Raw genomic sequence first — 22,760 nt, 5'->3', positions numbered from 1 at the left:
TCTCAATTGAGTTCCAATAGGGTCACTGTGTCAATTTATTTTACTGTCTATGGTTCCAATACATGACACACATTCGAAGATCTTCCATATTTAGCATTTCTGATGTGCACTTTAGTAACAAAAACGCTCCAAACTCTTTGCACATCCATGTGTACATTGGATTGATTTTAATAACTTTAATTCACTTGAAATGTGCCCAAAGCACATATCTTGAGCAGATACTCAATATTCAATGACCTGGAACGGGGGCACAAAACCTGATTGGGACTTCCCTACTTGAAACACTTTATACCATCAGATTGGGTACAGTGAGTGATGATATTACGATGCTATAGTAATTTAAATATTTTTATTTTCATAACTGGCTATAACATATTAGCAGACCAAATTTTAGAATTAAGAGCAAAACTTTTTTTCTTAAACTCACCACTGGAGATGTGTTGACCAGAGAAATCTGTTGGTGTCACATGCAGCCACATTTTTTAAAATTCCTAAATTATATTTAACTGTTTGTGTGTATGTTTTGATTCACAGCTCATTGGCGCAAAACAAGAGCACAGTGAGCATCCTAGACGACATCGGCAGCATGTTCGATGACCTGGCCGACCAGCTGGATGCCATGCTGGAGTGAAGAGCACAGCCTGTGTCTCTGTGGCACAACCTCAGGGCCCCGGGAGAGCACAAGGGCACAATGACCAACAACAAACCCACCTATCCCTTCCTAATCCTCATCCCTGGCTCCTCTCACCACCACCCCCCCTCCCCGTCGCCATGAAACGTCCATCTCTCCTCTCTCCCTCCGAGTTGGTTTGCACAAACCCGAGCTGATGTACCTCAGGACTGGGCAGAAGGCCCTCCAGGGCTTTAAACATCAAAGACAGAGCAGAGGGTAGAGAGCAGAGGTTGGGTTTTAATACATGAAGCTCAACTCTCTGTCCATGAAATATCTCTGCCATGAGCAATGAGTAGAAAAATAACACGAAAACAATAATATCTGTATATGAAATAATAGTATGGTATGTGTATATTGTAAGCATGAGGAAAGTTTGTATCTATAAAGAAAAAAATCTCATAGTGAGAGTCATGCATTAGTACAGTTATATATATATATATATAAATAAATATAAATATTTTATGTTTTTATTTGTTCAATGGTACATACAGTGTTGAAACATTAAGAAATCTATAAACTTTGATGAAAGATATGTGGATTTTTCTATGACTATATTGAAGTAAAAAAAAAAAAAGATGAATAATAATAAGTCTGGCTTAAACATCCTGTATGTTTGGCTGTGCTCCGCTGAAGAGTGTTGTTGGCTGTGTTAAATGTAGTGAAGTGACTGAAGTGGCTGTTTCACCCCCTGCTCTGTGCTTGCTCTGGGCTCCCGCTCTGTGCTGCTGTGACCCTTTATGTTTCCACTCACGTTCTACCTGTGTGAACTCATACATTCCTGCTCCTGCACAGCCTTCCTCCTTCACTTGCCCTCTTTCTCCTCCTGCCCTCATCATGTGCAGTGTCCTGTGTGCCTTAAACATGAGAGGTGACCTCAGTGCTTCTGACACACACAAGCAAACTGGTTCAAACTGAGAAAGGTCCGGTGTCCAAGTGGGAGGCGTTACCCTGTGTGCTCTGATTTGGTGAGGAGTGACCTCATCCTTGGACATCTCCATGCTTCAGTCATCTGCTGCAAGGTGATAAACAGTCAAGGCCTTGAAGTCGACATGAATTCTCAGTTTAATTCCATAATGTGATGCATTTTCAGGATATGCAGGGAAATAGTTTTTTTTTACAGTTTACTGGATGATGAAGGTAGGCACTGGATACCAGAATAGCTATTGGTTAGTATTATGCAATAGCCTGTGCGGCCTATATAAAGTGCAATGATGAAATGTTCAAAATGAGACCAGGATCATGCATCTAATAGGCTTATGTTGACTGACTATATGAGTGACCTCAGAAACACAAGCGAGAACAAGGGAAAAGGTTCCATTGAAGGTCGACGGCTTGCAAAAGGTGGGACGTCAGGAAGCACAAAGTGAGGACATTGCAACTGTGTGTGTGTGTGTGTGTGTGTGTGTGTGTGATTTGCATAAATCAGGAATCTAAAAGAAACATGCATGTAAAGACTGACAGTGAACTAACAAGGATTTAGCAAATGTTAATGTGGCTCGATGCTCAGTATGTCCACCTACCCGAGGAAGGGACAGGTGTAGTTCTATTGGAAGCATGCATGCAGTCTAATCTCAGCACATCGTCCAGCGGCTGTGTAAGGGTGTGAATGTACCATGGTGTGCCTGCTTTGTTTTGCATTCCCCCCGATATCATCCAGACAGACATGTCCTTAATGACCAAAGTAAGAGCACCAGTCCAAGATGCAGTTGAGCCTCGGTCCATAACTTATTCTGAAAAAACAGCAGTATCTAGGTTAAGAATATTCACTTTATATGTACACATTGAGGGTAGACTGAGTGATGCTTTTACAGTTTGGTGTCTGTGGACATGAGATGTATCCAGATGCCATGCTCTCTCATTTACAGTGAGAGCGCAGTTCGCTGTTACGACCGCACCGGTAACAAATGAACCTCTCGCAAGCCTCTGAATGTCATTATCTCATTGCCAGCAAACTCACAGTCATTATCTTAAACCATCTTTGCTGCCATGACAATCCTCCTGCTCATTATTAGAATCGTCACAGTATCCAAATGATCTTAAATGTAATTAAAGAAAGGCCCAAAGGAAGGGGACACAAGCAAGAAAAGTAGTTGCGTTATCCCACAATGCTTTACTCACTTGTAGCTCCATATATGCTTAACCCCTTCCCCGGTTCTCAGAAGAATATTTGTAATATTTAAGTTATGAACAGAGATTATTATAGATGTTTTCAGCAAGTGTTTAATGGTACAGTATCAAGGGGGTTTGTTGATGAAACTGCAAATATTTGAGATCAAAGTGTCTTCTTGGCTCGAAGTGTTTTAAACGAATTGTAAATGGTCATTTTTTTAGAGCTCCAGTTTTCTTTTTTAAGGTAGCTTTTTGTGATACGTTTTTTGACTGCCATGTCTTCAGAGGAAATATGTTGTATATTATGCAAATGTTCTGTTTTTTTAAAAACATGTACGTGCCTTGCTTTAGTTGTTTTCATTTTGTTTTTCACGTTTAAACAATGTGTAGAGGATTTGTGGCTGGTCTTTGTCCACCAGATGTTCAGAATTATATCTCTTTTTGATGCGGTCTGCTCTGTGGACAGAGCACAGATGTCTGGCACGGGAACAGCTTTTATAAAAGCTTTATCATCGCTTCAAAAAACTGGGTGTCGATCCAGTGTTAATTGAGATGTTACAGCCCTGTCCCCCTTCTTCTGTATATATAGCTGGATGTTTGTCACTGTGAATTTTCATCCTTTTTTAAAAACTTGTTTTCTCCTCTTTAAAGTTCTCATTCCATCAGTTTCTTATTGTCATGTTTGTTTGTTTTCTTTCGTCTTTTTTAATACAGGAGGGAGAAAAAAAACAATGAAAAATAAGAGAATTCTGAAAACACTGAAGTCAAACTTATTGTTGGTGCAAGATGTTATTTAATATTGAAAGCTGTTTTCAATTCCATCCTATTTGCGGAGACATTAAAAAAAGAGAGAAAGAAAAAAAGAAATCTGCACTGCTCCGTGTGTGCAGGCTGTATATTGTGTTGATGTTCTGCCATTGACTTGTATGAGACCTGCTGTGACTGGCATTGGGAACAGTGGCGTGCTTGCAGTGACTGCATCAACAGCCACCTGCTCTAAATAAACATTATATACAAACACTCTCACAGCCGTCCAATTACTCAAAACACCATAGTGTCTCATTAGTTAACATAAAATACTAGGCACTCCTAAAAAAAAAAAAACTAACAAGTTTGTACCAAAGGGCCACACAGCCCTTCCCAGATTTATTTCTCAACTCAAAATGCATTAAGGACACTAGAGGGAGTCAACACATTATGTGAAGGTTGATTAATCAAGTTCACGCGATACAAGCATTAAAAGTTTTGTATTTTATACATGTAACTGTTTTCAGTTGCAACAGAATCTCAAGCTCATATCCTCTCTCAGCTTAAGGGGAAAACAATTTCAACTGCTGAAATCTTGTCCTAAATGTGCAGAGCTGGACGGAGTAGCTCTATGCCACTCTGATATCCAAAATAGCGGCCGTTTTTATGCCTTTTGACTTAGATTAGCATTGACCATTAACTAGAAAACTTCCGGTTAAATTTACAGTTCACCCAAACACAAATAGTTGTGTCACTTCATCCACCCTCACAATGAACAAAAGTTTTGAACAAATTTGGTTAGCACAGCTTACACTGTATGGAGAAAAATACATTCATAAAAAAAAAATAATAATACATTCCACAAAAGAAAGCAAGTCATACAGGTTTGGGACGACATGAAAATGAGTACAAGGTGACTAATTTTTGATGATTTTTTCCTGTTTAAACTGTTTAAGCTGAGAGAGGAACTCAACTTGACATTGATGAAACCCAGTGTTCCCTTCCCCTCCACTGAACTCATTACTTCTTGAAAGTGACGCTGGGATGCTCTGTGATAATGAATTAAGTGCTTTACACTCATCAAATTAATTACTGTTACTCAGTTCAAAATAGTTTAGTAACTAGCATGAAGTACATTATAAAACACTTACTAGATTTGCATGGTCAAAATCTGGCTTCCTCGGCAAACATGGAAGCGCTCATGAAGCAGTTGCACCTTTGGTATGGAAACACTGCATTATTTACACAAAAGCATGATGGATGAGTCGGTCATTATAGAGTCATACAAAGGGTTCGCATCGGATCAACAGGCAGTTATAAGAAAATATCTGAGCCGTTCTGGGCGCTCAGTTGGCACTGTCAAATCGGAGATAAAAACATGGTTTACTGTGTTGTCCAAAACAATGCTCTGCTGTTTCAGGCCCAGGTCGGTGTAGTGTAGGTCTTCATTCAGCCCGGGGATGATGGTTGCTCCATGCATCTCCACTGGCGTCAGACTGAAGCTTAGGCACTCACTCAGTCGTGAGACTGCAACTCATGAAGGTCAAAGTTCAACAGTCCTCGCTGAGGCCACTGACGCAGCAACTTTTCCATGGACTGCAGGGAACATGACCTTACACTGGAAGTCTTACCAAATCTAAATCATACTTTCATAGGAAACGATCGTGGGTGTATAAAATACAGTGTTGTCATGTTTATGACGAACGTTGGCTGTCCGCTGGGAGGTTCTGTTTGTTGTCAAGAGGTGTCTGGTAAGAGGAAAGCAAACGAGCAACATCCATCCAGCGCATGAAGCAAGGCGTCTAACAGTTTACTGCAAAATTCACATGGGACAGACGCCCAAGTCCATAGCGTACAGAATAAAAACATTTCCGGTGCAATGCATGTTGTAATGTTTTCTTGAATAATATTCTTATTCATACTATAAATGTGTGCATCAGAGATCCACGTGGTTTCGGAGTTCCAGGAGACTGAGACACATTAGTCAACATGTTGACGACTAATAATGATTAGCAGTCACGTTTAGCACGTCCACACCTGAGAAGAGAAAACAGAATAAATTGATAGAGCTCATACAGCGTGAAAGATCTGATTCCAGTAGAAAAGGGTTCAAGGAATGGTGTAAATCATCTTGTTTTAAATGAATGCTCTTCTTTTGAACTTTCTATTCAAATAATTGTTTGTTTTTTAAATCAAAAATATTAAGCAGCTGTTTGCAACATTGATGATATTAAGAAATGCTTCTTAAGCAGCCAATCAGCATATTAGAGTGATTTCTGGAGGATCATGTGACGCTGAAGAATCCACACAGTCTAAAATTATCATCTGAAATTTTCACACGTAAAATAAAAATAAAAATGCGACCTCACGTTGGGTCCATCACATTTACGCACTGCCTCCGAAAACGTTCATCTGTCATAAATTTGGATCATGTTTGGTTTTCGCATCCATGGCAAGCATTTTGATAAGAAAGGATGACGAATACAAAAAAAAAAAGCATAAGAAAAGTCTCTGTGTGCAAGGACCTTAATGCTGAAAATTCAGCTTTGCGTCGCAGGAATAAATTACATTTGAAAATATAAAACCGGTAAAACTGTAATAATGTTTCACAAAATCAATGTATATTTGATCAAATAAATGCAGACTCATTGAGTATTAAGAGACTTCTTTTTAAAAAAAAAAAACAAAGTTTTACCGACCAGAAACGTTTGAAAGGTTGAGTACATAATTTAAAGTATAAAAAGGTAGCCCATATCTTGGCAAGCTACAGTTTGAAAGCAGTGTCTTGAACTCTGACCTTTACAGTGCTGTCTACAGCTCCAGAGAAGAGTCTTCCTCTGGACACAGCGAGCGCCGTCACGCTGCCCTGGTGCCGCAGCAGAGTCTGGGTGCAGATCATGTTGTCCATGCTCCACACCTGCACAGGTACAACAATCAGTGCCCAAAAGAGCTGGCACAAATCCCCAGATTACATACCACAAACCCAAGCCTTGTCCTTACCCTGAGGGAGCGATCATAGGAGGCACTGAACACTTTGGTCTGATCAGGGGTTGAGATGACGGCCAGGGCATACACGGTGCCCACGTGGCCCGTCAGTGTCCGCACCTGCTCTTTGGACTCAATGTCCCAAACCTTATTCATGGGGAAAGAGGAGAAATCACAATTTTAACAATGTTCTGACATTTTCAGGTTTCCATGGTCATTACCCTTGCACTTAAAGCTCTTCGGATTAATACTACTTACATGAATGAGGTTCTCATAGGTGCCACAAACTATATGATGATTGGTGACTGCAATGGAGTACACACTGCCTCCAGAGGTCTGGAGCACATGGACACACTCCAGAGAACGGATGTCCCAGATCTGAGGGAGAAATACACAAAAAGCCATTTCATTTAGTGACACTACACAGGTTTTACAGGAGACAAAAACAAAACAACAAATAAACAAATAATATGCAGGATATTAATTACCCAAACCTGTAGGAGAACAAGCACATGTCCGCATTAAATGCACATTGGCACATTTATATTTATATTTATATTTATATATATATATATATTTATATTTATATATATATATATATATATATATATATATATGAAAAATCAATAGTCAAATTACTGGTGGAGAAGCACAATACATAATCCTGTAAAGAGATTCTACTGGGATCAACCAATTAGAGAAGTCACTGTTTCCATGAAAATGAAATGAGAAGAGGGCAAAAGAAAATGGAACATGATGTGATCAAGTCAGTCTCCCTACACTCTCAATTTAAAACTTGAATATTTTTATAGATTTCAATATTCAACAATATATTTTGTATTCTGTACTCATGATCAGTGACTATAAAGTTAATAGTTTATATTACACAATATTTTTTTATTACGTCTTTCCCAATGCTTTTGTGGGCTTTTGTGTAGCTCACAAAAGCCCACCATCTGTCAACACTTTAGTTTTTTAAAGTGTTTAGTTTTTTACCATCTGTCAACACTTTAGTTTTTTAACCTTTTTTCCTTAATTTTGAATAAACTATGTTCAAATTAAAGGTTGTAATGTGATTAATCTGAGAGTTAGTTTTGTTCTTACTTTAACTAACTCTCTATTATTTGTTTTTTAATCACTATGGAAGTAATGAATGAGAACTAGTCCACATACTGTAGTGTTCTAATAAAGCAGTGGTCACTGTTGCATGCTATAGTGATGGATGAGCATTTCCTTTTATTTGTGCTCTCTCTGTGAGCACATTTGTGGCAGTCTGAGGTCAGCTTCCTGTCAGAGATCTCTGGAGTCTTAATTAGGCAACTTGAGAAAGCAAGCAGCTTTGGTCTGGTCTTATCTGCTTTTACAAACAACTCCGAGAACTGCTCTCTTATTACAAGGGAGACTGAACAGTAAAGCAACGAATGAGAACAGCTGCAAATCTGAAACTCTTGAAATATGGCCTTGTAAAAACTAGGACAGAATCACAGAATACCTTACACTATAAACCTTAATGTTTAGGATGCTGCAAGGAGAATGTAAACTTGTGAGAAAAGGGATTTGTAAACTTATGAGCATGACTAGATGACAAAGGCCGGCCATCAATATGTATATGGTCCTTCATGATGAAATCTGGGCATTCCTGAGGCAGTTCAAAGTCTAGCACTTCTAACCTTTATGGTTTGATAAGACCCGCTGTACAGGTGATTCTGAGAAGCCACCAGAGCTCGAACCCAGTGATTCAAGCCAGTTAGTTCCTTCTTTAGCTTCAGCTCTGTGCCCACAATGTCCCACACCTACAGAGGGAGAGAGAACGAGAGAGAAACATGTCCAATCACTTGAAGAATACTTAAACTGGAAAGTCCCCGAGAGATGAGCTCATTCCACTCCCTCATTCCTCCCACACATCACCATGGTGATACGAGCTCATCATGTGCTCTTCAGACGGACTCTCAGAGCCAAGTGGAGCTAATTCTGCGCCACCCGGGCCTCAGTAACTTAAATCTGTGCTTTTCTATTCTCCGCTGGTGCATGGATCGCACCCCCTCCACATCACCTAAACAGCTAACGTACACATCAGCAAACGGGGCAGAATAAAGCTCAATCTTAGCTGCTTGATCTGTAGATCTCTTCAACAGACGCCACTGACCTTAATGGCTTTGAGAGAGCCGCTGAATAACATGTTGTGTGAGGACACCAGAGTGCACACGGGGTTGTCGTGTGCCCGGATGGTGTTCACTTTCTGCAGGGTCTGAATATCCCAGACCTGTAGGAGAACAAGCACATGGCCGCATTAGAGCCACACTGGCCATGTCATGAACAGTTTGATTCCTCTGATTTCGGGAACACTCACAATAATGGTGCAGTCGGCTGAGCCACTGTAAAGCTTGTTCCTGCAACAGAAAGGAGAAAAGAACATGAAACGACATCTGCAACCCATTTTACGTTCACAATCCCTTCCACTGTAAATCCTTCCATTTCTGTATATTTTATTTTTACAGTTCGTGTAATTTTTTAATAATCCTGGAAAGTTAATAAACACTTTATATTCATATTTATAACAATATTTTATGTCAGTTCAAAACCCTCAAAATGCTTACCCCTGAATGCACAAGGCTAACACTATGCCATCATGGCCCTCAAGGGTCTTCTGGCACTTATATGTGGTGCATGTGTCCCAAACCTGTGGAGCAGAGAAGTACAGGTATTTTATACAAATAAAGAGGGATGCACATAAACCAAAGTGACAAAAAAAGCTGATGGCAGGTTAAATTACCTTGATGGACTTATCGGATGAGCCACTAAAGAGGAGATCACCAGTAGAGTAGACACACAAACACCACACCGGACCCTGGTGGCCCACAAAAGTACCCTTGCATTTGAAGATCTGCTGGGGGTCGTAGGCTGCAAAACATTTCATACAGTCAGACAAGGACATAGCATCTCATTATCCTCACAGAAAGCTGGAAGAGGAAAGGAAGAGACACTCACAGCCCAGTATACCCATATTGAGCCTGGCATTGATGTGAGACAGTTCATCCTGCAGAAGGAGGGATGGGTTAGAAGGCTCTTAAAACTAAATCACCACAGTTGTACATCTTAATTTGGTGAAAACTAGAGTTTAAAATAGACAAACATTCAGCATGGAAGCATCTCGTCTGAACTCCATCAGATCTTCACTGAGCTTACTCTGGTTCTCATCCAGCACATCTGCCACATTAGCACAAGAAAAGCCCAACAAAATCAACAACCGTGCATGCTTTGGCCTAAAAACGGCAAGTAATTAAGAGTTAGTTTCCTCACCGAACTTGAGCTCCAAGTTCTTCTCCAGCTGGTCTAGTTTCTCAGAGAGTTTGCCCAGCATGGAGCGCAGGAACGAGATGTCCTGGTCCTTCTGCGCCAGCGTCACCTGCATCTCATGGAATCTGTCATCCGTCTGCTGGAGAAACTCCTTCAGCCCCTCGAACTTACACACCTCCAGGTGCGTCTCATACGTGTCCTGATTCCCAATGAAGGTGCAACTGGGAAAAAAAATCAGAAGAGATCAGTTCAAGGCTGTTTTATCTCCTTATCTATGAGCGGGGAGAAAAGATTGTTTGCTTTTCCAAATGTCCATACCCGTATTTAGAGTGAGGGCACTTAATGTGTTCACACTCTTTCAGGTGGGCCTCCAGGTTCATGGTGAGCAATGGAGGGCAGTTGGGGTTGTTGGGACAGCGAACAGGTCTGTAGTCACAGCTTACTTCATGATCTCTGTCACACACACACACACACACACAATACTAAGTCATTACACTCCCTCTGCATGACTCATGACTATGTCGCAACAATAGAAATGAAACGCTGATATTGTGAATTCCAGTGAACCGGTGGACTCACTTCCTGGTGCTAAGCTTGATGGTGAAAGGACAGCCAAGTGGGTCAACCTCAAAGGCACCGGGTTTGCCCGAGGCAGCTGGGTGACAGCCGTACTTGCAGTGGATGAACAGCTCTCCGATTTGCTCGGCCACCGCTATGTTATTCACCACCACTGTGAGCTTGGAATTGTCCACGGGGCATTTCTCTGTAGAAACACAGGTTATTGGCAAAACACAAATACTACTGTATGTCGAAAACCTCACTCAGACCAAGGGCATGAAATTGAGCAGGGAGAGGAAATGAAAGAGGAACTGAGCTAGAGACCTGCACTTGATCCAAAATTAACTTTGAGCCTCTTATGTCAATGTCGAGCAAAAAAAAAAAAAAAATATTCAAATATATTTCAGTAAGTATTCAGACCCCCTCATTTTCATTCACATTTAAGCTCACATTTTTGCTTTTCTTCCTTTAAAAAAAAAAAGTCTATACTCTACACCCCATAACAGCAAGCAAAGCAAAAAATTAAAATATTATAAAAAAATAAAAACATTTTAAACAACCTTTTACGCATTATTTTTTAATTAACGATTGTTTTTTTCTCTGTGAATTTAAAATGATTAACCTCAAAAAAATTTTATATAAATTATTTAATATAAAAAATATATTATACATGTATGGCCACATGCAGTTCTAGATGGTAAGTTTTCCACTTTTGATAGATGAGTGACAACAGATGTCTTGTGCAGTAGATATCAGATCATATCAGATTTTCACTTCATGATCCCAGTAGAACTCACAACAACATCGCGAAAGAATCTTTGACCAAAAGTATAATGCAGTTAGTCAAATTCATGTTCATTTTTAGTTTTTTTCTCTTTTTTTTTTTTTGGTGGTTGCTTCCTCACTACTGGCAGAACTGGTCATCATGGGAAAGGTGAAAGCAAGACAAATGTTTAGAGTAAAAAAAAATGCTCTCCTTACCTGAGGTCAAGGCACATCGCCTGCAGAATGTGTGCTGAAGTGAAAAAGGAAGAGAAAAGGGAGCACAATCAGAGCGAATAAAAGCTGAATTTACATTTTCATCTACTCAGCTATTTTAAGTGTAATTCATCTCTCAACAGACACTTGTACTGTGGTGTCCAACAGCCTGACAGTGCCTTAGGAAACAGGTCAATGAGGTGTGCTGTTCACGGCCCAAGCTGACAGGAAATCAATACATGAACTAAAACCAGAACATGACGGGCAGCCCTATCCTGAGGGAGAGGTGAGGGGACGGCTGGCTGACTCACTCCGCAGGTGGTGATGACGGGGTCCTTGAACACGCTGCAGCACAGCTGGCAACAAAGCTTAATGGAGGGCTGCTCCGCAAACACCTGTGGCTCCTGGGAAGTAAACCAGAGAGAGAAAGTCAATCTCGCGCTGGACACATGTGTAGGTCTGTCAGTCTTTTGCGTCACTACACTAGATCAACACCTGAATAGGAAACAGAAGACTGCTGACACTCACCGTGTCTTCCTCTTCCTCGTGCAGGGAAAAGGTGGAGCGCAGCGACATGTTGGACTCGGAGTGCAGAGAGCGAATCGAGATGGCAGAGTCAGAGCGACGAGGGGTACTAATGGGCGGCTGCAGGGACAGAGATATTTTGCATCGAAACACTGTTTAAAGGTCATTTAAATGTCATATGGGGGTATTCCAGAAAGCATTTAGGTGACATACCGGATAAGTTTAAGTACAAGTAAACAGATAACCTCAACTTTCAGGATATGCAAGCTGACATAGCAACTTATTTTGTAAGCTGTAAGCTTCTCCAGAGCAGTCTATGTTTCAGGGTTAGTTTACTTCAGAAGTATTCAGTGCACTGATGACAGATTTCACACAACATTAAATTACAGTTAATATATAGTTTTTCATTTTAGAGCACTAATATAACAACGTTTATTTAATTGTACTATCATTTATTTTATTCTCATCTCACACACGGTTGATCTCCTTCCACAAGTGTTTTTTGTGTGTGTGTTCACCGTGAACGTTCTCTGAGTCTGAACTTACTCTCGGCTGCGCTTTTTAACTTATAACTACATTTCAGAAAGGTCTGGATCAAGAGTTCTGGGTTTCTGTAATTAAGTTGGTTTATGTGATTAAGTAATTGTGCTTTCTGGAATACCCCACTGAGCATCACAAAAAAAACACTGAATCAGACACACTCCCTCCTAGACAAACCCCATCCTATAAAAATACCTTTGAGCTCGCTGTAATCAGGAGAGCATGTCATCTCAGTGACCAAAATCAACAGTATTCTGATTCAACTACCTCAGCTCATCTCATCGCACATATGGGATTTCCTGTGAACGTCCAAAATAATCGACTAGAGGAAAACACCTGCTGATAACGGTCTTCTGATTTACATAAATTTGGTGAAAAACAAATCTGATTATAAAGATCTAATTATGCTAATTCTAGTCAGGCATTAAGAGCCACAAGAACGGTCTACGTCTTTGTAAATATTCATGCCGTGGCTGTGTGGCAAATACATATAAAAAAATAAAAACAGTATGGTTTTACACTCTCTCATAAACACTCAGAAAACCAAAATCAGCAAAGCAATTTATCAAAAAGCTGCCCAAAGAGCAAATAAGCTACTCCGAAAGCTTGCTATTATGTACTTCATGGGACAAAACTCTGAGGCGTCTGATTTCCATTCCTCTATATGTAAATGTGATTGGCTGTTCTGAAAAGGGACGGCGTGGTGATTACCATGCCATCGTCGTCGTCTCGAGGGGAGTAGGTCAGAGTGCTGGAGGTGGAAGGGGTTCTGCGGTGCTGTTTGTAATTGGTTTCTGCTGAAATGAAAGAGCAGTTACAAACAAATGATTGAACCTTGTTGCTAGACAAAAAGGATTTCTGTACAATCAGTGCTGAATAGCCAAATAGATAATACTGACCTTTCGCTACTTGAGGGACTGCTGGAAACGTGGATGCAAAACTAGCTTCCATTCTGGTCTGCATACATAGTAATATGAAATAAGAAAACAAAGGGGATTTTTTGCTACTGAGGTCTCTGGATAATTTGTAATAACGTAAATAAACATTTGTACTTACCCGGATGCTGATGACGGGTGAGGGATCGGTGATAGTGGCACCTAACACAGACGCTCCTGAGAAACGACTGAAGCGCGATTCTTTACTACAGCTCAAAATACTGCCAAGCCCTGTAGAAAATACCTGCTGCAGCCTGTAGAAAAAGAGGGGAAAAGTCACATCTCAGGCATTTTATAGATTTCATAACCACAGGACTGTTTAAAATAAGCTAGTACAACAATGTGATGAAAAATGGTGTAAGACATGCTGACTTGCTACAGAACCCAATGCACTCTCAATTTGACATTCTTATCAAATGTAACCCATAACCTAAAATCTTAAGAAAAATATTGTCCATGAACGTCAAAACAAAACAAATCAAAACGTTTCATGTGTCAGAATAAACACTGACGTATGTATGTATGTTAGCAACACAGAAAATCAGAAAACTCACACAAGATTAATGCTTTAGCTTTCCTCGTGTCTCACAACTGGTGAGATTCAAAGTGTTCAAACGTAGCACTAACGTAACCCTACAGATAAACATGCTGTTAAAGTACGCAGCGTTTTGAGCGACAGCCAAGATTTTGTTCGCGGATGATTGCTAAAATGTGGAAATTGTTAAATAAGAGAGGTCAGTTAGATAAAACGGATATTAAAACGTCTTTAGCGCATTATGTTAAAACGGTATAATATGCTAAAAGACAAACACACAGATCGGTTTGACCGTGTACTAGTGATTCGCGTGTCTGGAGTGAGCTGGTTAGCTATGTTGGCTAGCTGACGAAGTTGGTTTGTCGAACAGCTTTAATAAAACACCAGATTTAGCTTAACGAAATGTAGCAAGATAGACCTCTAGGTTAGCTACAAAAGACATAAAATACATCTCGTATGCCTATTTAGACAAATAAGGTAGATTCTCACCATTGGTGCTAAATCAAAGTCTGCAGATGTCTCTTTCTCACACACCCCAGACGCATATGACAGAGGATTGTGGGTAATGAAGTGCGGATACAGCAAATACGCCTCACTGTCGGGAACTGACAACAACAAGTTCCCGGAATCGGCCGAGGACTATTCAGTTTTCAAGATGATGAGACCAATATGGTTGAACCATGTTTTTTACTGGGTAATTTTCCAGATCAGTGCGAGAGTCGAATGTTTACATTAGTGGTGGGAATTTTGATTTATTTTTGTGAGTCGAATATTTTGTGTTATAAATGAGTGATTGGACTCGATTCGCTGAATCGTGCAAGTCTTATTAAAAGTTCACTCTTCTTTCTGTATGCCTTTAAATGAGTGAGACCACCAAAGCAAGCACCAGCTTTAAAGTAGAGGCTCCAAGAAGGAAAATATGAGCCAGTGCATGGAAGTGAACGAGAATGATTCATAATCCTTGAAATGTTTGTTCAAAACACTGATTCATATACTTAAAAGATTCATTCACTTGACTTGCTCCATGTCAACATGCACGTGTCTAATGTCACTTTACGCTTTTTGTAATATAGCCTAATAGCTTCATATTATTGAATGAATGTCTGTCAGACTATTCTGGACCTACATTTCTATTTACATTATAATTCCACCATATTGAGTTAATTAGCTAAACGGAAGAGGGTGCTGTTTGCTCAGATCCTAAGTCTGGACATGAATTAAACTCCCCTGTAAGTCACATTACCTCAGCAGATCAGTAAAGTCTGACAGCAATTATAGGTGTATCACTATAATTTAGACAATAATACCTTGAGTGCCACCTTTAATTTATGCTGTTGTCTCTAGATGTTGATTAAAACCCCATTTCACCCCCCCCCCCCCAATAAAAACCCTTTGCCTATTTCAAGATGTTGATGAGTTTTTCATTACATAACTTGCTCACCAGGGGCTCCTCTGTGGTGAATGGGAGCCATCAGAATGAGAGTCCAAACTGCTGATAAAATAATCCACAAATAATCCACACGACTCCAGGCCATCAATTAACATCTTGTTTAGCAAAAAGCTGTGTGTATGCAAGAAAACAAATCCATCAAGAAGCTATTTACTTAAAACTGTTGCTTCCAGCTAAAGTACAAGTCTTCTATCCATAGTATTGCTTACTCCAGTGAAAAAGTCAGACAGATGTACTGTTACTTCCTCTTACAGTCAAAAATCTGGGTGTTATATTAGACAGCAACTTGTCTTTTGAAAATCCCATTTCCCATGTTACAAAAACAGCATTCTTCCATCTTAGAAACATTGCCAAGCTACGAAACATCTTATCTGTTTCTGATGCAGAAAAGCTAGTTCATGCAATCATGACCTTTGGACTGGACTATTGTAACACACTTCTAGGTGGTTGTCCAGCATCTTCAATAAACAAGCTACAGGTAGTCCAAAATGCAGCTGTTGTAGAGTACTTACCAGGTCAAGAAAATATGATAAAATTACCCCAATTTTATATTCTCTGCACTGGCTACTTATTAAGTAACGTATCAGTATCAAATATAACTACTTACTTTTATGGCCCTAAATAGTTGAGCTCCTGCATATCTAACTAGTCTTCTGTCACGCTACAATCCATCCCTCTTCCTGTTACCGTGTGTGTTCACAGTGTGTGCATGTTCGTTCACTTCTCACTGCTGTGTGTATGCACTTGGATGGGTTAAATGCAGAGCACAAATTCCAAGTATGGGACACAAAACTTAGCCACACATTTCCTCCTTTCCCTTCCTTAGAGCTTTATTATATTTGGCTCCCAAACTCTGGAAGCTTTACTGATAATGTTCGGGGTTCAAAAACACTCTGTCTGTTTAAATCTAGATTAAGGACACATCAGCCAAGCATTCACATAACACATCTCAATAACCTTGTACAGTAACATCTGATCAAATGCACATTTTCATTCTTTTACTTGGTGCATTATTTTTTGCTTAGTTGGAATAGCAGCTACGCTAATTTTTCTCTTTTACCTTGAATCCAGCCCTTACAAATACCAAACACCTGAGAAGAGATCATGCCAACCCCCCCAGAAGACATCAGATGATGCCCTTGGCCAACCCCAAAACAACATAAACTACCAAATTTTGCATTACATGACATAAACTAACATCTTGATTTTTACAGTACATTTCTGCCATAATGGACATCAAGTTGATATAGTCACCACTGATAAGCTTATACTGGTAACACTTTACAATAACAGTACATGAATCATCATTTACTAATACCTGAATTAATAATAACTTGACTATGAACTAATGATGAGTTAAGACATGTATTAATCAAGAGCTAATGAAGAACTAATTTAACTCTGACATGAGTCATATGAAATACTGCATGAATAACACTACCTTAATTACATGTTAGTTCCTGCATGATAGTTAATGTATTAATTAACACTTTGAGAAAAACTAAACCACACATGTTCTAGAAGCAAGATGTATGAAAATGGTACAATTTATACATTTGCCACCAGCTCTGTCACAAACATCAGTGAAAGACTTTACGTTTAACCTAACTCAACCAACGCACAATGATGCATTTATAATTAAAAACAATTTGATCATTCGGTTTTGAGTGATGCCACTGCTGCTGTCCTACAATAACATTAAGCAGACGCAATTTTCCAAATTAAAATCAGTTAGCATAGAAATGCTGATTATCACTTTTGTTATGTTATGGATTGGTTTACTGTCTTTATATCAGACGTTTGTCTGGCTCTTCTTTTGGGCCACTATCTGCACTTCAAATTATCAACTTTCCTCCTACCGTTCAGTTCCTTCTCCATCCAACTGCAGCCACAGGACCTCTGCTCTTCAACTTATTTACAAACCACCGAAAAGGACCAAATTCCTGACTTAGATGAGTTGAATATGGATAGAACATGTGTAATTGATAACTTTTTAAAGATGTGCCACACCAAGACAAGTCATGACATAATGATACATCAACAAGTCATGAATTCATGTTACTTTATCAGTAATTAATGATGAGTTAGTAATAATGTGCCCTCCCAAGTAAAGTCATGACATAATGATACATCAACAAGTCATGAATTCATGTTACTTTATCAGTAATTAATGATGAGTTAGTAATAATGTGCCCTCCCAAGTAAAGTCATGACATAATGATACATCAACGAGTCATGAATTCATGTTAGTCTATGAGCTGTTAATGATTTAGTAATGTGTAGTAATGTGAAGTCATTATCTAAATAATCTCAATTAACATCTACCAAGGAGATTCTTATTTTGCAACAGTATATCCAAGATGATTACTTCAAGATACACATTACCCAGCACTTAAAACACAGAAATTAAAAAGGCAAAATACACATTTTATTTAACAAAGCTTTTAAATATCAGTGCACCTTAAATCAATGGGACAAGTTAACAGGTATTTTACAATCAAATGTTCAGTGTGTTGTCCTCTTAACAGGAAATTGATGGTGAATATCTTTTATTAGGCACCCAAGTGTCCCCCGTTAATTTTTTTCACCAAGCCAACGAGTCCACTCTATGAGAGAGAGTTGATGTTTCAGCATGTTCTCTGTCCTATTCTCTCTTAGTCTCCATACACTTGTTTTGTATGTCAACCAAGCTCTTTCCATGTGTTGTGAGTGAGCTCCACTGTGTGGGTCTACAAACCACTAGGAATGGTTCACTGTAAAATGTTTGTAGCCCATATTGGCCGAAGCCGTCCGGTAGGCTCTCCACTCATCGGGAATAATGTTAGTTCCTTGGATGCACGTTTTGCAACTATGGGGATGAGGTGAGGTCTTGATCTTCTTTTCACAAGCCGCAAGATTGGGTGTCTGCATTTATCCCTCACACCTAGCATGCCAAACACCCATTTTTTTCACCTCCATGTTGTTGATGCTCTCCCTCGTCCATACTGTAAAAAGTTAAATATTTAATTAAAAAGAGAAATACTACAATATTATGCAATTATATTCATTTAACATGTTTACACATACAAAAGGGTGACAAATTAAAGGAAAATCTACAGGAGCTTTATAAATGGCAAACCAAGAAGTATGAAGATGAAGAAAGTACCTCTATCCACATCCATCCATCATAAACATTGGGGGCTTTTCATTTGAACAACCCTCTACATTGTGAGTAAATCACTTGCTAATCTTCACTCTGGGCGACTAACTGATATGTAATATTAGCCAATGGGCTAATAAACTCTCAGATTTTACTCGTCAGTGTGTAAGTTGAAGGCCAAGTATAGGTTTATCACAAATATATTTTCACTTGCCGAACACAGAGACTGAGCGCTTCAGAGTTTCAGGATCGGTGCTATTTTCAGTTCATCTCAATGGATGCACAGCACACCTGTATTTGATGTACCATAAACTTTAGTGTAAAGGCGCACGACTCATCACTTTGGTGAAAGCAGAGAGCACGAAAGTCATATGTACACATGCAGAATTGACACATTACATGTAAATGATATTTTTTGTTTATTTTCCTGTTAAAATAACAGAGATCCTTTGGATTTTTCCTGCTTTTAAGAACTGCCAATCAAACTTTGAAAATACATTGTAACATTTTACTATTCCTTCTCTGCTGTCCGACAACAGACTCACCTGTAAATGAATATTAGCCAAGATGACAAGCTGAGTTTTGATCTCTCGAAGAGAGGCTGGTTTTCTTGCCTCAATGACTTTTCTGTCTGCACATCCTGTGATGGTGACAAATGTCAAAACATGGTTATGCAGACAACAGTATTTTACCTGGACTAAGAATGAATAAATTGTGGTAAAAAAAAAAAAAATCAAAAGCCAATGTGTTTACTACTACTGCAGAAGTAAAGCCCATTGCCAAAGCAGGAAGCTTTTGTGCAGTCTTTTCTTTAAAAGGCGGTCTTTGTTTCATGTGCAAAGCTTACTACTTTTACTTTTGACCAATTATTAATTTAATATTAAATGGATAGTTTGCCCAAATAGCAAAATTATGTCATTAATAACTTACACTCGTGTTGTTCCAAACCCGTAAGACCTCCGTTTATCTTCAGTACTGCACATGTGTGATTCAGTGTGAAGCAGACACAGAGCATCTGAAATGAACTGATTCTTTTGGTGATTGATTCTGAACTGATTCTGAGCTAGTGTTATCAGCGCGGGTAAACCATAGACTGTAAAAGAACTATGGACGTAGTGTCCGTGACGTCACCCATATACTCCTCAATAGCGGTTTTGAAGCCTAAAGTGTGCAGAGCGGGCCGTCGCCACCTTGGCAGCGCGTCACCACGCGGCCCTCCCGGATATTCGAAAATGGGCAAAAAGGCGGGAGCTGATTGCTGACGCCACGCCCACCTAGCACGACGGCATTGTCAGCAGCGGCAATCCACCTGTCACTCAAGTGGCCACGCCCTTAATTATGCAGAACTTTAAGGCTTAATATAATATAAACAGAGTTATAAAAACATTCACCCCCCTCACAGTTGTCATGAAAGGCAAAATTAGCAATATAGACCAAACTCATTTTTTGAACCAGGCTGTAAACATGTTTTTTTTTCTGCTGTAAAGTTGGGCATTTTAACATGGGGAGTCTATGGGACTGACTCCCTTTTGCAGCCAGCCTCAAGCGGCCAGTCGATGAATTGCAGTTTTAGTCACTTCCTTATTGGCTACACTAGAGAGAGTGAGAGGTTGCCGCTCGGGTAAACCGAAGGATTGAATCAAGGACAATCATCGCCAATGACGCATTACGTCGAGCGCAAAAACCGGTGAACCGTTTTCTTCAAACCGCTTTATTGAATCGAACTGTCCGAAAGAAGTACTGGTGATCCGAGAACCAATGCAACCGGTTCTTGATTCGTGAACGAGTCATTATCTGGTCGGTGTTCATCTTCAGTTCTCTCATCACAGCAGTTCACTCAGTGTACTGTTTGAGTAAATGAATTACTCTGGGATATTTGATTGTTTGAACTCAGAGGGAGTGTCTGCCACATAAAAAAGTTAACAGCTTAAGTCATTTGTGGATTAATGTGTATTGGAGACGCGAACCGTTTAAAACGATTCAGTTCGATTTGGTGAACTGGTTCAAAAAGATCCGGTTACATCGAATGATTCGTTCATGAACCGGATATCACAAACTGCTGTGCTGTGAACGCGCTCACAACAGACACGGAAGAAAAGACAATGCTGAATAAAGTCGTTGTTTTTGCTATTTTTGGACAAAAATGTATTTTCGATGCTTAAAAAAAATTCTAGCTGACCCTCTGGAGTCACATGGACTACTTTGATGATTTTTTCTTGCCTTTCTGGACATGGACAGTAGACCTTACACACAGCTTCAATGGACGGACTGAGAGCTCTCGGACTAAATTATCTTAAACTGTGTTCAGAAGATAAACGGAGGTCTTAGGGGTTTGGAACAACACGAGTGTAAGTTATTAATGACATAATTTTGCTATTTGGGCAAACTATCCATTTAATATTAAATTAATAATTGGTAAAAAGTAAAAGTAGTAAGCTTTGCACATGAAACAAAGACCGCCTTTTAAAGAAAAGACTGCACAAAAGCTTCCTGCTTTGGCAATGGGCTTTACTTCTGCAGTAGTAGTAAACACATTGGCTTTTGATTTTTTTTTTTTTTTTACCACAATTTATTCATTCTTAGTCCAGGTAAAATACTGTTGTCTGCATAACCATGTTTTGACATTTGTCACCATCACAGGATGTGCAGACAGAAAAGTCATTGAGGCAAGAAAACCAGCCTCTCTTCGAGAGATCAAAACTCAGCTTGTCATCTTGGCTAATATTCATTTACAGGTGAGTCTGTTGTCGGACAGCAGAGAAGGAATAGTAAAATGTTACAATGTATTTTCAAAGTTTGATTGGCAGTTCTTAAAAGCAGGAAAAATCCAAAGGATCTCTGTTATTTTAACAGGAAAATAAACAAAAAATATCATTTACATGTAATGTGTCAATTCTGCATGTGTACATATGACTTTCGTGCTCTCTGCTTTCACCAAAGTGATGAGTCGTGCGCCTTTACACTAAAGTTTATGGTACATCAAATACAGGTGTGCTGTGCATCCATTGAGATGAACTGAAAATAGCACCGATCCTGAAACTCTGAAGCGCTCTGTCTCTGTGTTCGGCAAGTGAAAATATATTTGTGATAAACCTATACTTGGCCTTCAACTTACACACTGACGAGTAAAATCTGAGAGTTTATTAGCCCATTGGCTAATATTACATATCAGTTAGTCGCCCAGAGTGAAGATTAGCAAGTGATTTACTCACAATGTAGAGGGTTGTTCAAATGAAAAGCCCCCAATGTTTATGATGGATGGATGTGGATAGAGGTACTTTCTTCATCTTCATACTTCTTGGTTTGCCATTTATAAAGCTCCTGTAGATTTTCCTTTAATTTGTCACCCTTTTGTATGTGTAAACATGTTAAATGAATATAATTGCATAATATTGTAGTATTTCTCTTTTTAATTAAATATTTAACTTTTTACAGTATGGACGAGGGAGAGCATCAACAACATGGAGGTGAAAAAAATGGGTGTTTGGCATGCTAGGTGTGAGGGATAAATGCAGACACCCAATCTTGCGGCTTGTGAAAAGAAGATCAAGACCTCACCTCATCCCCATAGTTGCAAAACGTGCATCCAAGGAACTAACATTATTCCCGATGAGTGGAGAGCCTACCGGACGGCTTCGGCCAATATGGGCTACAAACATTTTACAGTGAACCATTCCTAGTGGTTTGTAGACCCACACAGTGGAGCTCACTCACAACACATGGAAAGAGCTTGGTTGACATACAAAACAAGTGTATGGAGACTAAGAGAGAATAGGACAGAGAACATGCTGAAACATCAACTCTCTCTCATAGAGTGGACTCGTTGGCTTGGTGAAAAAAATTAACGGGGGACACTTGGGTGCCTAATAAAAGATATTCACCATCAATTTCCTGTTAAGAGGACAACACACTGAACATTTGATTGTAAAATACCTGTTAACTTGTCCCATTGATTTAAGGTGCACTGATATTTAAAAGCTTTGTTAAATAAAATGTGTATTTTGCCTTTTTAATTTCTGTGTTTTAAGTGCTGGGTAATGTGTATCTTGAAGTAATCATCTTGGATATACTGTTGCAAAATAAGAATCTCCTTGGTAGATGTTAATTGAGATTATTTAGATAATGACTTCACATTACTACACATTACTAAATCATTAACAGCTCATAGACTAACATGAATTCATGACTCGTTGATGTATCATTATGTCATGACTTTACTTGGGAGGGCACATTATTACTAACTCATCATTAATTACTGATAAAGTAACATGAATTCATGACTTGTTGAT

General features: G+C 39.3%; 2 protein-coding genes and 2 long non-coding RNA genes across 8 annotated transcripts in view; 2 read left to right on the top strand and 2 right to left on the bottom strand.

Moving 5' to 3' along the window:
* The window catches only part of LOC113047338 (caskin-1-like), a 36,022-nt gene extending 34,684 nt beyond the window's left edge, over positions 1–1,338 (top strand). For all 3 annotated transcript variants that reach the window (XM_026208691.1, XM_026208690.1, XM_026208688.1), the window contains one exon: positions 535–1,338. In XM_026208691.1, the coding sequence (XP_026064476.1) occupies positions 535–631 (97 nt within the window). In that variant the 3' untranslated portion in view covers positions 632–1,338. The remainder of the gene's footprint in view (positions 1–534) is intronic.
* Positions 1,339–3,898: 2,560 nt separating this feature from the next.
* LOC113047339 (E3 ubiquitin-protein ligase TRAF7) lies at positions 3,899–14,482 on the bottom strand. 3 transcript variants are annotated; one of them, XM_026208692.1, is made up of 21 exons: positions 14,372–14,482; positions 13,469–13,601; positions 13,312–13,369; positions 13,124–13,209; positions 11,876–11,992; positions 11,659–11,751; positions 11,351–11,384; positions 10,391–10,574; positions 10,130–10,264; positions 9,815–10,032; positions 9,648–9,721; positions 9,503–9,551; positions 9,288–9,415; positions 9,112–9,194; positions 8,865–8,904; positions 8,661–8,777; positions 8,185–8,307; positions 6,773–6,892; positions 6,530–6,661; positions 6,327–6,446; positions 3,899–5,566 (listed from the first exon to the last, which is right to left on the bottom strand). In XM_026208692.1, the coding sequence occupies exons 3-21, from the start codon at positions 13,361–13,363 to the stop codon at positions 5,552–5,554; spliced, it is 1,920 nt and encodes a 639-aa protein (XP_026064477.1). In that variant the 5' UTR covers positions 13,364–13,369; positions 13,469–13,601; positions 14,372–14,482; the 3' UTR covers positions 3,899–5,551. The 3 variants fall into 3 exon arrangements, with proteins under 3 accessions (XP_026064477.1, XP_026064479.1, XP_026064478.1); XM_026208694.1 differs by having other exon boundaries at positions 13,124–13,206; XM_026208693.1 differs by lacking the exon at positions 14,372–14,482 and adding an exon at positions 13,902–14,183.
* A 3,256-nt stretch (positions 14,483–17,738) lies between these two features.
* LOC113047679 (uncharacterized) lies at positions 17,739–19,070 on the bottom strand. The gene is made up of 2 exons (XR_003276340.1): positions 19,017–19,070; positions 17,739–18,316 (listed from the first exon to the last, which is right to left on the bottom strand). It is a non-coding gene; the product is annotated as an uncharacterized LOC113047679 (long non-coding RNA).
* Positions 19,071–21,152: 2,082 nt separating this feature from the next.
* LOC113047678 (uncharacterized) lies at positions 21,153–22,484 on the top strand. Its single transcript, XR_003276339.1, has 2 exons — positions 21,153–21,206; positions 21,907–22,484. It is a non-coding gene; the product is annotated as an uncharacterized LOC113047678 (long non-coding RNA).
* Positions 22,485–22,760: the final 276 nt, after the last annotated feature.

Source organism: Carassius auratus, chromosome 28 (assembly GCF_003368295.1).
Source record: "Carassius auratus strain Wakin chromosome 28, ASM336829v1, whole genome shotgun sequence".
NCBI classification, from domain to species: domain Eukaryota; kingdom Metazoa; phylum Chordata; class Actinopteri; order Cypriniformes; family Cyprinidae; genus Carassius; species Carassius auratus.
Note: the sequence above shows the minus strand (reverse complement) of the source record. Positions and strands in the feature narration are given on the sequence as shown.